Below are 16686 nucleotides of genomic sequence, written 5' to 3' on the forward strand. Positions count from 1 at the left end.
TGTCTGTCTTGGTTTTGTTTTAATCCTCATGTTAAGAGGATTGTGTGTAAAAATGTCATCATGAGAGAAGATACACATAAACATGCAGATGTTGCACACATGCAGATGTTGCACACATGCAAAGGCACACAAACATGTGTCTAAATCCATCTTTACTGTGCATCACTAATCCTGCACGAGTCAAATGTTGCATTCTGCACTCACAGAGTATTTATTCTTTGTTCATAAATTGTGTACTGTGGGCAAATAACTGACTGATAGGAGGAAAAACAAGTTGGGAAAAACCAAGGCACAATCTCAGGATAAAGGAAGGAAGATATTTCTGCAAAGATGAAACTCTCCATTTGTCATGCTGCTGTGGCAGTGGGTGGGGTAGGGGGTGGGGGTTAGGAGTCAGGCTCTGAGGAAACGAGCAGGAGGATAGAAAGGACCCATCTGTTCCCATTGTGGCAAATGAAGAGAGAGCAGGGAGAAGCAGAATGCAGAGCAGGAGGGAGGTAAGTGTTAAAAGCACTTTTCTCATCTTTAACTTGCTTTGATTCAGCTTTCAGACTAAATTTGGAGTTAGTGTAATGAATGAATGTGTCGTGGTCGGTGGTGTGAGATGTTAGGTTTCATTGTCAGATGGTGACGATATTACATGTGCACAGCCTGAATTACTGTATAGCTGTGCCAATACCACTGCTCGAATTCCTTCAAACTCTGTTTTTCATTTAAAGCCTGACTTCAGTCAGGATTACAGATAAGTCTAATCAGAAGATTTTGATCAGCCACAAAAATGAGGCCTCTAAATAAGACTGATTATTCTGTATCTTCTGAAATGCTTCCTAACCTTTTCCTAAATGTAAAAATGAGGGGGGGAAATCCTGTGATCCCTGTGACCCAAGTCACTACTTAAAATCAAACAGTAATATTAGAAACAGCCAAATCGCAATTATAATCGTAATTTCCAGTAATATAAGAAGTTAAAACTGACCTGATATGCGCTTGTTGGCAGATATTTGTATAGCTGGACTCAACCAGACATAGAACTCCAAATAAATGCTACTGTGTCTTTGTCCCTGCAAGAGGCTGAAATGACACCACGTTTTTCACCTTTATTAACACAACTTGATTTGTTGCCCCCAACAGACCAAATAAGAAACATAAAAAGTCCTGAATGCAGCTTTAACTAGTCAAACGCTGTGAAATGCAAAAATAAGTCAGCTTTGGGGTTAAGACAAAAATGTATGCACTTACATTTTAGAGCATGAACTTTTCCTGATCAACTGCTTTGATGCAACGTGATTTGCCACCAAAGCAGTTCCTCTAATGTTCATTCCAGCTTGTTTAATTCAGAATGTTCTTTCTGACAGTCGGCTCCTTTGACCTTCGACCTCTACTCTTGTGGCTGCTTTAATCTCATTACTTTAAAGCTGCCTTGTCCTCCATTCATCCTTCCGCCCTCCTTCTCTGCCCCAGTGCTCTAACTGAAATGGTACACCCTCTAACTTAATTAATGGAGGCATCTTCTGATTGACATGGGCACACACATATCTAGCAGTGTCCTATACGGCAGGGCACAATGCCCTCCCCTCTGTATTTTATGGTAATTCTCGTCCATCTCGTGATTGAATCTGGTAGGTTTCTCGACCCTGTGGGAATATACTACGTTTCCCATCAGCTTCTTTGACTCACTGCTTTAACGCGTCCGTGCTATTGTGACATGGAGTGTCACAGTGTGCTTCCTGTTCTTCTGTGACAGTTTTTGCACTTTACTTTCTAGCAGCAGCAAAAGTAGCCACAGGACGTGCATCACCACACAGGGAAGGTTGGGAAGGGCTGGTTGCATGAAGAGATTTGATTGGGTAATCTAGTGCCACCGATAAAAATGAATGGATGGGCTGCTGTCAGTGCTTGTAGGGCCAGTGCACAGCAGACCTTCAATCCAGTCTGTAGCCTGTGTAACTATATCGACCAAAAAATGATGTTGACACATCAGCACACCGGGCATGTCAGATTACCAATAACTCTTTAGTGGATCTGTTAGACTGGAGTGCAAATTGCACAGCATCCAGAGACGTCATGAATAACCTTCATGATGATTGAGCGCCATGGGCAGTAGTCATGCAGGCAGCTGTCCTCTTTGGGACTATGATGATGGTGGTGGATGTGAAGCACACTGGGACAGGCATTATTCTCTTATATTTCATGCAAATGTAATGTACTCACCTTTGTATCCTTCTGAGACCCAGAAAAAGGTTTTAGTTGGTCTCTGCTCATTAATGCAGCCTTGTTGCATCACCAGCCAGAGGACATTCTTTCTTTCTCATCCGAGACATAAAGATGACTCGTGACTTTGATTGACTGCCAAATGCTGAGTTATACACCGGGTCATGTCAGATATACAGATATGCTGAATGATGCTTTCAATTTTAAGAGACGAGCTCCTCCCTCTGGTTTGTAGTTGATCTGTTTTCTCATTAAAAAGTCTTTCTACCCAATTCCAGTTTCAGAGTTTCAGAGTTGAACTCTAATGAAAAAACTTCCAAGGCTTAGCGTACACATTGCTTCTTATGCATAATGGAAGATGAGTGCAGTCACTTTGTCAAAGAACATACCAGTGGGTCCTCTGACCTTTCACCATCCCGGGACAGCTATTCGTCTGACTCCCTGCATACAAACTGGGTGAAATCAGAGTTAGTAATTCCTCTGTCCACTACAAAGGACACTGAATAAAAGTTCTCTTTCAAAAGTGTTAACATTACTGCACATTTCTGAAATTCTACTAAATTGAAGATAACAATCTAATATTGAAGAAACGATTTGAGGTTTCATTATAATATTAAATTTAATTCAATTTTATTTACATAGCGCCAAATCACAACAATAGTCACCTCAAGGTGCTTTATACCCCTGTATATCATATCACTTAACCTGAAATGTGGAAACTCCAATGCCTTTTCATTTGGAAAAGAACTCTGTTATTACTCTATTAGCCCAATCCCCAAAAATGTGGCATGGGGCGATCGTGGCTCAAGAGTTGGGAGTTCGCCTTGTAATCGGAAGGTTGCCGGTTCGAGCCCCGGCTCGGACAGTCTCGGTCGTTGTGTCCTTGGGCAAGACACTTCACCTACCGCCTACTGGTGTTGGCCAGAAGGGCCGAAGGCGTGATATGGCAGCCTCGCTTCTGTCAGTCTGCCCCAGGGCAGCTGTGGCTACAACTGTAGCTTGCCTCCACCAGTGTGTGAATGTGAGAGTGAATGGGTGGATGACTGGATGTATAGAGCGCTTTGGGGTCCCTAGGCGGGACTAGTAAAAGTGCTATACAAATACAGGCCATTTACCATTTATATCAATAAAAGCCCAGTAGGACCACAGTAGGACTCAGATCGCATAGATTCTGGTTGATGTAGAGGTTCATGTCCTTCACAGAGGACACAAATGAATATAGTGTTTTTTCTATTTTAATAATGGCAAAGAATGCAAACTTCTGTGACTGCTGTGAGGTGACAGAACTAACCACTGCACCAGACCTTGTGTCCGTGTCAAGGCACCCTCTGTACCACTGTGCAAAATGTTAAAATACTTTGTTTATTTTGGATAACTTAAGGAAAACTCTTTAAATGTCGGGCTTTAGGGTTTTTTGCTGCCCTGTCTGTATCGTTGTCTTTAATGTTTTAACACAACTTTGCTTCATTTGCAGTGGATTTCCACACACTGAAAATACTGCTTTCCACTGAATATTCTGTTCCAAAAACATGTAATCAAGATGAAGATGTATATGACTTTCCTCTGCTTGAGCTGTGGCTGGATGCAAACAACTTGTGCTGCTAGTGTGACTCTGTCACCATCCTCTGCACCAGTGACACCCACTGAAGATGAGAGCTCCAAACTTGTGGTAACCATACAACTATTGATGGGAAATTAATAATATCTTTACCAACTCTCTCATATATTACATTGGTAGTGAGCTTTATATATAATATAGATACAGGACTGCAGGATAGAAATGGAAGAAGAACACCCCGTTAAAGAGATCATTTACCCCCTTTTTTTAGGATTGGCTGATGAAGTATGGTTACCTCCCACCCTCAGACCCTTCCACCGGTCAGCTGCAGGCTTGGACAGGTGTCACCAATGCTGTGAGGGCCATGCAAAGGTTTGCAGGCCTAAAAGACAGCGGAGTTGTAGGTGAGGAATACAGATGGTGTCTGTAAAAAGATGTTTATGCTGCTTCTCAAATCTAGTGTTCTTTGTGTGATTGGATAAAGTCTGTTCTCTGGTGTCCAGATGAGGAGACAATGGCGGTGATGAACACGCCACGCTGCTCACTACCAGACCAGGAGGAATCATCCATACTATCGGCCAACCAAGAGAAAATAAATATGAGGAGGCGGAGAAGATGGGCTGTCTCCATGTGGACGCGCGGGAACATCAACTGGAGGTGGGATCAAATTTGCGAGGAGACTGTGATCAGTTCGATGTAGTAATTCACAACGGCTTCCTATTGTCAGTAAGCTGTGCTTGGTGAAGTATCTGCCACTCGGTGAGGTCTTTGCGTCTATCTTACCTCGTCAGGTTGCAGTCATATCCCTCCTCTTCTCATCTGTCTCGGGAAACAATTCGCTCACTTATCTTCTACGCTTTAAGAGTGTGGGCCGAGCCAACGCCACTGGAGTTCCATGAGGTTTGTCAGATGCCACTTTTGACTAGAACTAGCCAAAGTCACACAGTCGATGAGTTTCATTCATTCTGTTTCCAGGTGGGCAGTCCGGATGCAGCTGACCTGCGGGTAGACTTCTTCCATGGTTACCATGGTGATGACTATCCCTTTGATGGGGCAGGTGGAGCAGTAGGCCACGCTTTCTTCCCCTCAGACCCAGCCCGGGCGGGAGTAGTTCATTTGGATGCGGAGGAAGAGTGGGCATTCAGACAGCCAGGTAGAACAACACTTCAAAAACATAAAAGTCTAACCTTTTATTAGTCTTTTGTCTTCACATGGTGTAGATTAATGCAGCTTGGTGACCAAGCTTGACAGTGCTAGGCGGTAACTCAGTGCTCCACACTTCTGTCAAATTATGGTCCCTTCTTGCTCCAAAGTTGCCAAATGGCAGTGGTCAAAACAATAACACTGAGTCAAAACCAGTGAGCTTTGGACCACAATGCTACCTCCATACAGTCTATGGCCATACTATACCAGTAAACCATGACTTGTTTATCTTCTTCTTCTAATCAGGTCATCATTTTGTTTTCTGTTCCTCCTCTTCTGTGTCCTTCCCAGTCTCTGAGGGTACCGACCTGTTCACAGTGCTGGTTCATGAGTTTGGCCACGCACTGGGCCTTCCTCATTCCTCATCCCGTCACTCAGTCATGAGGCCATACTACCTGGGTCCTGTTGGAGACCCTCTCCACTACCGCCTGGGACCCCAAGACCTGGAGCACATCACTCAGCTCTATGGTGAAGCTTCTCACACCATGATTTAATCATTAATATTGATTATAGTTGATGTGTGAGGATGTGTAAACTAGACTGAATGTAAAATTTCAGTATTAGCACACATAGGATAATATAAAGTTTCAATATCAAGAATTTAAAATACTTTAAAAATGATGTAAAAGGATAAAAACTGAAGTGCAGTTTAAAGGATGAATGAAGACAGCTGTGAAATAGCTCCCTGGTCTGACCTCTGGTGTGTTTATCCGGTCGTTAAGTCTGACGTCATTAGCCGTGTCTGGGCCTAAACTCCGCTGCAGGTCCATATATCAAACGATCACTATGGCATTACTGAGAGTTGAAAAACTGTCTTTCATCTTTAATAAAATGATCAGCGTTCTGCTCTACCAGGTGTAACAATTGAGTTTAACATCCAGGCATCCATGAAAACAGAATTTATGACATTTAACGGAGTTAGAAGTTAGCAGGAAGTTAGCTCGCTAGCTTCTATGTAAATACAATATAGCATGTCCTGACTGCGGGGTTTTGGAAACAAATTCAAACGTACAGCTCTGTTATCACTTCCAACATAAATGAAGACAGAAAACTAAACAGCAGTGACGTTTGTAGGGTTACTGAAGTTTGGCTAGCTGGTATATAATGATGTGCTACGTGACCGCTAGCGACACAGCTATGTTAGCATAATATAAACATGCTAACTTTTTTTCCACTCGATAAAAGTTAACGTGAGTGTTCTCGGTGGTCAGGAACAAATGTAATCGCATGGCAGGATGCTGTAAAAGGACCAAACTTCAGCCAGGAGAACAACTGAGATAATCCATCCACAATACGAGGTTAGTCATTCATATACTGCTGCATGGGCTGGGCTGTAGTTACATCCTAAGGTTTTAAAAACTGAGCTTAAATGAATGATTAGCGGTAATAAAAGCCGAGGGAGGTCAACAGTGATCATTGACTGTTTTAGGAGCTTTTTGAGATTAAATAGAAGAAAATACAAAACATTAAACATGTTAACAACACAAAAGCCATAATAAACGCAGACTACTTTAGGCCCTGAAGTAGGATTCGTCACGTCATCACTTAACGACCGGATTGAGGAAGGACAGAATTTAGTTTCTTCACAGCTTTAGCCTCCACATTCAGTGAAGACTCTCGTGAAAGCCTCATATTGTAAAATATAAAAACGAGGAAATGTCTGACTGCGCTGTTGCTCGGAAACCATTCTTAAATTTCTCAGTTCATTTTGCTTTTGCATAATGTCATGAATGCTTGACAGGCAAACCGCTGTGTCTGTGGATATTCAAGCTTCTGCCCACATGTTCCAAAAAATACATCCTTCCACTCAGTGTCGTTCCAGGTTCATTAACTGTATTTGCATCTTGGGTTTAACAATTTGTCATTGTGAAAATTTACTAACCACGATCCATTTTTTAATGTTTGGTACTTAAACTAATGAACATGTAAAATATATTATTCATTGGCACAACATTTTATACAAAGGTCTGTGGCTCCTAGAAGTTAAACTTATCTTTGCCACAGATATGATATGAAATTGTATCTGTGGTTTTAAGTGAAATGCAAAACTATCGTCTGACACGTAGTTTATAAATGAATAATTTCACAATATGAAGCACGCTGGAGAGGAAACAAGCCTTTCTGTAAAATACTTGGTTACCAAATACTGTGGCAATAGTTTGGGACATTGAACTGTGTTGTACTAACCTTCTAAAATGAAGCTAAACGAGTAATCATCACACAATAATGGGAAGTAGGCTGGGCTTAACCAAGCATGTGTGACACACTGGAAGTGACAGTAGCTCTGGCTGTGTCCCACCAACCTGCAGTGGTTCTTAGACTGTCAGGTGGGCCACTTTAGTGGTGCATGGAGCCAACTGCAGAAGGAGCATTGAAGAACCAGTCAGTATAACCCAAAATGGATCACCATTAACTCAGCAGGGAAGTGTTTGCAGAGGTCAAGAATGACGTTTTCCTATGGACCCATATAGTGCTGCAAGACTTTTTATATCTATCACTGGCTGCTGCCCTTTAGATAGAAGCAGATTTGAGGCATTTCTGCATTGGCTAAATTTTTCCATTGAGAATCTACGTTTGTGTCCAGTTAAATGGGGTTTAAGTCTGGAGACTGTGCTGGCCATCACCATCTTGTTCTTTTTCCTGAGGTAGTTCTGGCACAGCTTGGACTTATGTTTTGGGTCATTATCTTGCTGTAGGATGAGCCCCTGACCAACTAGGTCCATACCACAGGGTACTGCATGGTATCTGTTTTGGTTCAGGGAGCCTGTCACTCAGACTATCACACTTCCTCCTCCATGTTTGACAGTTGATGACACACACTGTGGAACCATCCTTTCACCTACTTGACGGCGTACATAGAGCTGTGTGATGAACCGAAGAGTTCAAATTTTGATTCATCAAAATAATAATACCTTCCTCCAGTCCTCAGTAGTCTTTGTCTTATCCTGAAATCTTACTGATGGCTTTCTTCCTGCAGCTCGAAGTTTCTCTTCACAGCTGAAACTGAGACTTGCTCACTACAGCCACTATTAAGCTGCTTGAAGCTGTTGTCCTGTGAGCCGCCTATTGCACAAGCTGTTAACTCTCAGAAACATGTCCTCTGATTCAGTCGTGTCTTTGGGTCTGCAGACCTCTTCCTGTCAGTTTGTTTCTGAGTGTGTTTGATGTGAAGGAAACTGTACTCACTGTAGGACAGACCTACATTTATAAGTGTTATGATATTATTTCTCTTCCATTGTTAGTTGCCATTTTCTCACCATTTTTGTAGCAACACACTACTTTCTGCAGTACAATACTGTTCAACTGATGAACACGAGGGTCTGGCACCACAGTGTGTTTAAAATGGCGATGGCTAACCAACAGGGACACTAGTGGTAGACAAGCAGAGGAAGACGGCTGTAGTAATAGACGTAGCGATACTGAATGACAGCAACAATCGAGAAGCTCAAGAAGTACCAAGGGCTCTTCTCTGAGCCCTTGGTACTTCTCCACAGGGGCAGAGGGGGAATTTTGGGGGGTTTTTTTATAGCTTGTTAATTTAAATTGTTGTGATTTTTGATTTAGGTCAAATGAACAAGCTGCTGCCTACGGAGGCTCCTCGTATCACCACAGAGTTGCACCACAGAGGCCATCATCATCAGCATCATCATAGGCATGGGTATGATTTACTGAGAGATTTTTCTGTTAATAGCAATCATATTAATATTATCATTATTAATAATAATACATTTAAGAATAAATAAAATGATAAGACTATAAAAAAATCAAAAGCAGAGGATTCATGTGACAGGATGAGGAATTAAACCAATTTAAAGGGGCGTGTTTTGAGATGGGATGTGAAGATGGAGAGAGTCTGAATGTCTGGCGAGATGGAATTCCAGAGGCGAGGAGCAGAGCAGTAGACGGTCTAGATCCCATAAAAGCCAAACGGGGGAAGGGACGTTCACACGGACAGAAGAAGACAAAAACTCTTTGTCATAAATATGCTGTGTGCTTCTTTTCTTCCATAGTTTTGCAAAATCATCTAATATCAGTATTAAGATTTTAAATTTAATTTCAGCCACCAAAGATATTTACATAAACAAGCTAGATAAACAATAGATAGATTTTGTAAACAGGAAAATGTTTACAGTGCTAAGTTAACAGCTAATGCTAGCAAGCTCCGTCTGAAACAGTCGCAACAGACAGACATTAGTTACCATCTGAGGACAAAGAGTATGGCTGTGCTGTCTACTGTTAACCAGATGAAAGCCTGACATTCCTTTAACAAGTATCCCTGTGTGCTTCTGTCCTTCAGCCCCTCCATAGATCACTGCAACACCAGTTTTGATGCTGTGGCAAAGATTCGAGGAGAGACTTTCTTCTTCAAAGGTCTGAAAACAGATTTTTATAAATGTTGTTTAACTATGGAAGATGTATCTATAGTAACAGGATACCACAATTCATTATTTTCATTGGGTCATTGCTTCAGGTCAGATGATGTGGAGGGTCAATGGCGGAGGCTTGGTGTCGGGGCGCGGTTCTTCAGTAAGGAGGTTGTGGAGGGGTCTGCCCCCTGACCTGCTTCATCTTCAAGCTGTGCTGGAGAGGCGCTCGGATCATGCTATCATCTTTATCAGTGGTACAGTACAGTAACCTACCTGTGAGAGGGGTAAAACGGTGAAAAGGCCACAACAGTCAGTGCAGATTACGCACCATAGCTGGCTAAAATTGTTACTAAAACTGTTTAAAAAAATCAAAGAAGATTCCTTATTTCTTTATTTCTGTAACAATTGATTGACATGAGGTTTCTTTTTTAGCTCATATCTCTTCTAGCCTTTACATTTTGCACACTGAATGTGTTCTTCAAAATTGTCTTTTTCATAAAATTTGCCTGTAGCCATTCCTGGATTACTTTTCAAGCACGCAGTGATACGTTTGAGAGATAGTGATGTCTTCAGAAAGCAGAACTTGTTGAGATTTATGAGATTATTACTTACTTCCTGCTACTTTCAGAAGACCTACATGCACCTGTCCTATAGCATCTTTGAACATCTCCTACAGTTTGACTGTAGATTACATTTTCTATAACCAAAATACTTTTAGCATAGTTAAGGACCAAATTCTCCAACATCAAAACTGATGTGTCCAATTATTAAACTTTATCTGGCCTTCAGGTTTTTAAACCTTTCTTTCCTTCTTATTTCTTTGGCAACAGACATCCACTGCCTAGAACATGCATGCAATGATAAAATAAATGAGAGTGTAAATACAAAATAATACATCAAAGCAGTCACAGAAACAATCGATGGTGTTTCACTGCGAATCATCAAACTGACTTACTAACCTTACATGTGACGTCTCGCTGCAGGTCACCAGTTCTGGCTCTTCAAGGACCTTTCTCTGCAAGAAGGTTACCCTCAGCCCCTGTCTGCTCTCAGGACGGGCGTCAGCTTAGATTTAGCAGACACTGATAACGATGATGATGACGAGCAGGCAGCAGGAGCATTAGAGAGATGGGGCCTGGTCTGGGACCCGGAGGAGGGGGCTGTGTGGGGAAAAATTGGAGATGCCAAACAAGAGAATCAAGGAGACACGTGGACACAACTACTTAAAGAGGGTGTGAATGGAATCACTACAGACACTAATGGTGAGCATCTGATTCATGTGTGAGATCTTTCTATTAAAGGATCAAATAAACGGAGAAAGTTGACTTAATTTAACTAGAACCAGACTAAATTCAGTGAAGTTTCTTTTCTTTCTCTCCAGGCTCTGTCTATCTCTTTAAAGGAGAGTCCTACTGGAAGTTCATGTTTCCAGGTTCATCACTGCATGATGGATACCCACGATCCTCTGCTGCAGACTGGCTGGGCTGCACTGACTCATCCTCACCTGGGATGCAGGACCTCTCCTTCTCACTGTCATCACCTGGAGGAAGAGAGGAGCTCAGGGAGAGTTGGAGATATCGGGGAGAGGAGGAAGAACTGATAAAAAGAAAGCGGGTCAGAGACAGAACTAAACACAAAGAGGTGCTGGACAGAGGTTCACACATCTGGACAAAATGCAGATGCCGAAACGGAGCCCTGGGAGGCAGGACGACATTTTTGATAGCTGCCTTGCTGCAGGTTACGTGGGCACTGTTAGCTGTTTAAAGGTGCACAATGAAAGAAAAACTGAGGTTTTACTAGAATAAATAGAGTGTGTACAACCTTTCCACAAGCACTCGCATCCTCGCCCTGTACTCCTGTCTGAGTGTGAGATTAGAAATGTGCTGCTGGTTTCAGGTAGCAGTGGTGCTAATTACGAGTGCTATTTTAATCAGGAGGCATATTTATTTACCTGTCCACCAGTCATCCGGTCATATTGTGAGTTATGACCAGAAAACTGGTTCCATCTGTGAAGGACTGAAGTTGCCAAAATCAATTATTAACAAAAACAACAACAATAATAATAAATAATAATAATACTAATAATAATAATCACGCAGACATTAACTGACTGATAATTTGACATGTTTGTATTTACAGATATCAGTGTTTTAAATGTATGTATGGATCTCTGTATTACTTTTCTTTAACATTCGTACTTTACAGCAATACTAATCTATCCCAGGCATCACAGACACTCACCACACTAGAAAATTTAAGTGGTAAAATTAAAGAGATCATTTTTAATATCATTTTTGATAAAATTTTAATTTCAGTTTGACCAGTTTCACCTGCATAGTTCACCCCAAATCCACCTTAGCTTTTAAACTCTTTATACAGACAAAAAGTGAAGTAGTGGTTTTATCATTTCACCTTCCTGGTTAATTTCTCTTATTGCCATCCCATAGGTGACAGTCTGCAAGCACACACTGTTTAAAAATAAGGATAAAAATCTATGAAGAAGGAAAAGAAATTAGGCTTTGATAAAAAAAAAAAAAAAGTAAGTTTACTGCAGTTGAACACAACCTCCAACAGGGCAGTCAGTGATGGATGTAGCCTTCAGCATGCAGCAGATTTGAGCAGTGTAAATGTACACCAACCAATTTGCACTTTTAATAACTCAAAGGGCAGCTGACACTGACTCAGGTGACATCACTTAAGGACAGCTATCAAACTTAAAAACATTATCCTGCCACATATTTCAGGTTCAAGGTTCTTTATTCGTCACATGCATAGTTATAACACACAATGAAATGTAACCTGACACGCTCCTTGACTTGAGCAAAAGGGGGGGGGGGGGGGACGACGACATTATATAATATAATATATACATTAGGTGGATGTGCAGTAGTAGCATGTATGCAGCAAGCAGGTAAATTCAGTACATTAAGTGAATTAAATAAGAACAGACAATCACTTCTGAACACATAACTGTCACGCCGAGGTGCGCCGGTGTGAGGAAAGAGGTAGACCCAGATGCAGACACGGTGGAGACAAAGCGTAGTTTCAAAAACAAAGCGAGTCTTTATTGGCTGATTGCAGAAGAAAAACAAGGAACTAGGGAAACTAAGGAGGCTATGAACGCTGTGTTAACAAAAAGGCTGTGACACTCAGTGAAAAACTAAGACAAACTATGAACACTGAGTAAACTAGAAAACACAGAGAAACAATGGAGTAAACCTATGAAAACTGTGGTGAGGTTAACAGACGATCTGACATTGACTGAGTGGAAACACACAGACTAAATACACATAAGGAATGATCAAAGGAAGTAGAATCACATGGGGAAAACAGCTGACAATTAACATAATGACAGGACACGTGAAACTAAACATAACACAAAACTCTTTCAAAATAAAACAGGAAACATAAGGAGATCCAGACATGACTTGAACTTGACAAACAAAGAAAACTTGGACATGAAACATGGCAGAATGTAACTAGATAAACCGAAATGAAACGAGACTAAAAAGAATAACAAAACACCAAGAAACTCAGAATACTGGGTCACATGACCCAGGGCCATGACAATAACAACACACGAGAGAAATAGTTTGAGCTCTATTTTCTGACCATTTATTTTTACCCATTTTCCATTCATCTTAACAGCATTTACATAAACGATGCATTTTAATGATGTCGTTTTTGATGAAGTATTCTCTTAGAAAAAGCATTTCTTACTGCGTCTTCCCTCCTCTGTCTCTTGTTGTTAGAGGTTGTTGTTCTGGCCTGCTGCTGGTATTTCACATGCTTTTTACTTAGTTCGATGTGCTTATGAGCCCTTCTGTTATTTAAAGACTGCCTGCTTGTTCTGAACTCAGTCAAAAGTTTGATGATGATATTCCTGTAAATAGGGTTTGAAATGAACTGAAATATGTCAACTTTTGTCAAAGCATTCTGCAGCTGCTGCTTCAACTCCATAATCCACAACAAACGGGGAATATAGTAGAAAAATGATCAGTAACTCTAAGTGTGTTTCATATTTGAGATTCCTGAGAGGAGCCACCCTTTGCTTTGTTGACAGTGCAAACCCTTGCACTTTTCTCACTGAGCTTCATGACCTTGTCACCTGAAATGGTTTCACGCCACAGGTTTGCCTTGTCAGGGTTCATCTCTGGAATTTCTTGCCTTCTTCGTGGGATTTGGGACCATCAGTGCAGAAGTCAGGTTGGTACACAGCTGACAGCCCTGTTTACTGTTAGAATTCATATTATGGCAAGAACCAATCAGGTTTCTTTGAATGCTTCCAGTGACAATAGCCATCTGCAGCCACAAGATGGCAGGTATGTAAAGGATAGATACAAACAGACAAGGAGCTTTATGATGCTGAAATGAAAGGTGAGAGATCATTTTTACTGTTGTACATTTTAGTTTATGACTATTTTTAGATTTGATTAGGCAGTCAGTTCTTGCCTTCCTTGTCTTAACAGAGCGCCACTGTATCGTAGGACAGGTTAGAGTCCTCTGATGTTGTACCTGGTATCTGCAGGACCCACTCTTCCAGTTTGTGGGTTACAGCTCCTTTACCATTGGGACTGCTGCTTCCCCTGGTACTTCTCTATTTTCTCATGAACATTTTTCCTGATGTTGGTGCCGTAATGCTTGAATGGGTTGGAAGATTATGGCATCGAGTTAAAAGGGGTTTCAGGTTACATTGTAAGCTACTACATAGAGGTCTAAATCAAGCATTCCAGTGTCTATGGATGTCTATGAATGTCTATGGATGGGGCATTTGGGAACATAAAATACCTTTCCAAAGAAACACACCCCTGCTGGGATAATAAGCTGGACAAAGGAGGAGATAGAAGCCACTGACATCAAGACCAGGAAGCTCCTTACCATGCATGGAGGGTTTCACCCCAAGTCCAGCACAATGAGGCTGTACGCTAAGTGGAAGGAAGGAGGGACTGGTGAGTGTCAGCACCACAGTCCAGGAAGAGACAACGAACATCCACGAATACATCAGGAAGATGGCCCCAACCAACCGCATGCTCAGTTAATACCTCAGGCAGCAGAAACCCAAGAAAGAGGAGGAAGAGGAGGAACCATCATGGAAGGACAGGCCCCTGCATAGTATGTACCACTGGGAGGTAGAGGAAGTAGCTGATATCCAGAAATCCTACCAGTGGCTGGACAAAGCTGGACTGAAAGACAGCACAGAGGCACTAATCATGGCAGCACAGGAACAAGCTCTGAGCACAAGATCCATAGAGGCTGGGGTCAGACCCCACACTGTAAAATCTAATTTGTTCCCAGAACTCAAACAAATTGGATCAAGTTTACGTAAGATGACCAAGTTAGGGCAACTTACTCATTTTGAGTACACTGTACGGCCTTGTTAGTTCCCAGAACTCAAAAAAATTAAGGAAACTTGTTGCCTCAAAAAAACTAAGTAAAGCTTACTTAAGATGACTGTTAGGACAACTTATTAAGTTACAAAGAATAACTTGATATTTCTGACTGTATAGCGCCTTACTTGGTCCGCTTACTTGGGAGTTCGCCTTGTAATCGGCTCCAACAGTCTCGGTCGTTGAGTCCTTGGGCAAGACACTTCACCCGATGCCTACTGGTGGTGGTCAGAGGTCAGTGTGCACTGTGTCAGTGCGCCCCAGGGTGGCTGTGGCTACAATGTAGCTGCCATCACCAATGTGTGGATGATTGTGTATAGTGTAAAGCGCTTTGGGGTCCTTAGGACCAAGTAAAGCGCTATACAAATACAGGCTATATACCATTTGTCTGCTGTCTACAACTCCCGTTGTCTTAGTAGGGCCAGAAACATTTTAAAGGACACTACCCACCCCGGCTGCCATCTTTTCAACCTACTGCCCTCTGGCAGGCGCTATAGATCCATAGGGCCACAACAAACAGACTCATGGACAGATTCTTCCCCAAAGCCATCACCATACTAAACTCAAACTTGTACAAAAAGCAATCTGCACTGAAATATCATCAATTCTCTGCCTGTCTGTCTCTGTCAGTACTGTACTGTGTATTTATATTTATATTAAGTATATAGTTAAATTATTGTATAGTTTTTATAATGTGCTATAAACACGTGTGCAGCTGTTTCTAATTTCGTTATACTATGTATAATGACAATAAAGGCTTTCAACTTTCAACTTAATCGGAGCACTAGATGCGGTGACTCCCAAGCTAGGCGAGTGGCTCCAGCAGATCCCAGGAACAACATCAGAGATCTCTGTCCAGAAGAGCGCAGTCCTAGGAACAGCTAAGATACTGCAGGAGCCTAAAACCCCCAGGCCTCTGGTAGAAGACCCAAATCACCTGCAGGTGCGAGAGGGCAAAAACTTTTTTTTTTGTTCTTTTGATAGATTTTTAGTTGGATTCAGGTCAGGTGATTGGCTGGGCCATTCGCGCAGCTTTATTTTTTATTTCTCTGAAACCATTTAAGAGTTTTCTTGGCTGTGCTTGGGTCATAATCTTCCTGAAACGTCTTTGTTTCATCTTCATCATGAAGATGGCAGCAGATTTTATTCCCTTCAATTATATGAAGTGTGCCTTTGCCATGTGCTTCAAGATGCTGTTGAAGACTCTACAGAGTCTTGGGTGTAGGGCTGGGCGATATGGCCTAAAATTCATATCGTGATATAATTTGAAGCATGTGCGGTAACGATATATATCACGATATATATTCTTTTCTTCTGTATAACGTATTTTCCGCACTATAAGGCACACTTAAAATCCTTTAATTTTCTCAAAAATCGAGAGTGTGTCTTATGTATGAATTCTGGTTGTGCTTACTGACCTCGAACCGATTTTGGCTGCAGAAATCTGTTAAAAAATGTTTTAGTACAACTTTGGTAAGCCGCACTGCTTGATGGATTGTCAGAGCGTTACGGCTGCCGTGGTGAGGAGCTTCGTCCCAAAGTCAAACGAACACTAAGAGTTAAAAACGGTCTAAATTCTTTCATCTTTAATAAAATCATCAGCGTTGCTGCTTTATCGGGTGTAACAATTAAGTTTAACATCCATGAAAACAGAATTTATTAAATTTAACGGAGTTAGAAGTTAACAGGAAGTTAGCTCGCTAGTTTACACCTAAACATTTCATACCATGTTCTGACAGAGACTTTTGAAACTAATTCAAACGTACAGCTCTGCTACCACTTCCAACATAAATGAAGACAGAAAACTAAACAGCAGTGGCGTTTGCAGGGTTACTGAAGTTGGACTACCTGGTATATAATGTTGTGCTACCTGATTGCTAGCGACACAGCTATGTTAGCATAACATTAGCACAGTGAAGCTGGAGGATGAACGCCAACTTTTTTCCACTCGATAAAAGTT

General features: G+C 41.6%; 1 protein-coding gene across 1 annotated transcript; it reads left to right on the forward strand.

Moving 5' to 3' along the window:
* Positions 1-454: 454 nt before the first annotated feature.
* On the forward strand, positions 455-11596 carry mmp17b (matrix metallopeptidase 17b). Its single transcript, XM_006803683.3, has 12 exons — positions 455-497; positions 3686-3880; positions 4041-4173; positions 4273-4426; positions 4561-4669; positions 4745-4922; positions 5264-5440; positions 8537-8630; positions 9270-9343; positions 9444-9593; positions 10323-10601; positions 10721-11596. The coding sequence occupies exons 2-12, from the start codon at positions 3752-3754 to the stop codon at positions 11101-11103; spliced, it is 1860 nt and encodes a 619-aa protein (XP_006803746.2). The 5' UTR covers positions 455-497; positions 3686-3751; the 3' UTR covers positions 11104-11596.
* Positions 11597-16686: the final 5090 nt, after the last annotated feature.

This window comes from Neolamprologus brichardi, chromosome 2, assembly GCF_056152115.1.
Source record: "Neolamprologus brichardi isolate AB-2024 chromosome 2, ASM5615211v1, whole genome shotgun sequence".
NCBI lineage: Eukaryota > Metazoa > Chordata > Actinopteri > Cichliformes > Cichlidae > Neolamprologus > Neolamprologus brichardi.

What these genes read in the sequence shown, in the direction of transcription:
- mmp17b (XM_006803683.3), top strand. Translation starts at nt 3,752, where the DNA reads ATGAAGATGTATATGACTTTCCTCTGCTTGAGCTGTGGCTGGATGCAA. An exon ending in GCACATCACTCAGCTCTATG is followed by an intron (nt 5,441 to 8,536) that starts GTGAAGCTTCTC and finishes TTTTTGATTTAG; the next exon opens with GTCAAATGAACAAGCTGCTG. An exon ending in AGAGACTTTCTTCTTCAAAG is followed by an intron (nt 9,344 to 9,443) that starts GTCTGAAAACAG and finishes TCATTGCTTCAG; the next exon opens with GTCAGATGATGTGGAGGGTC.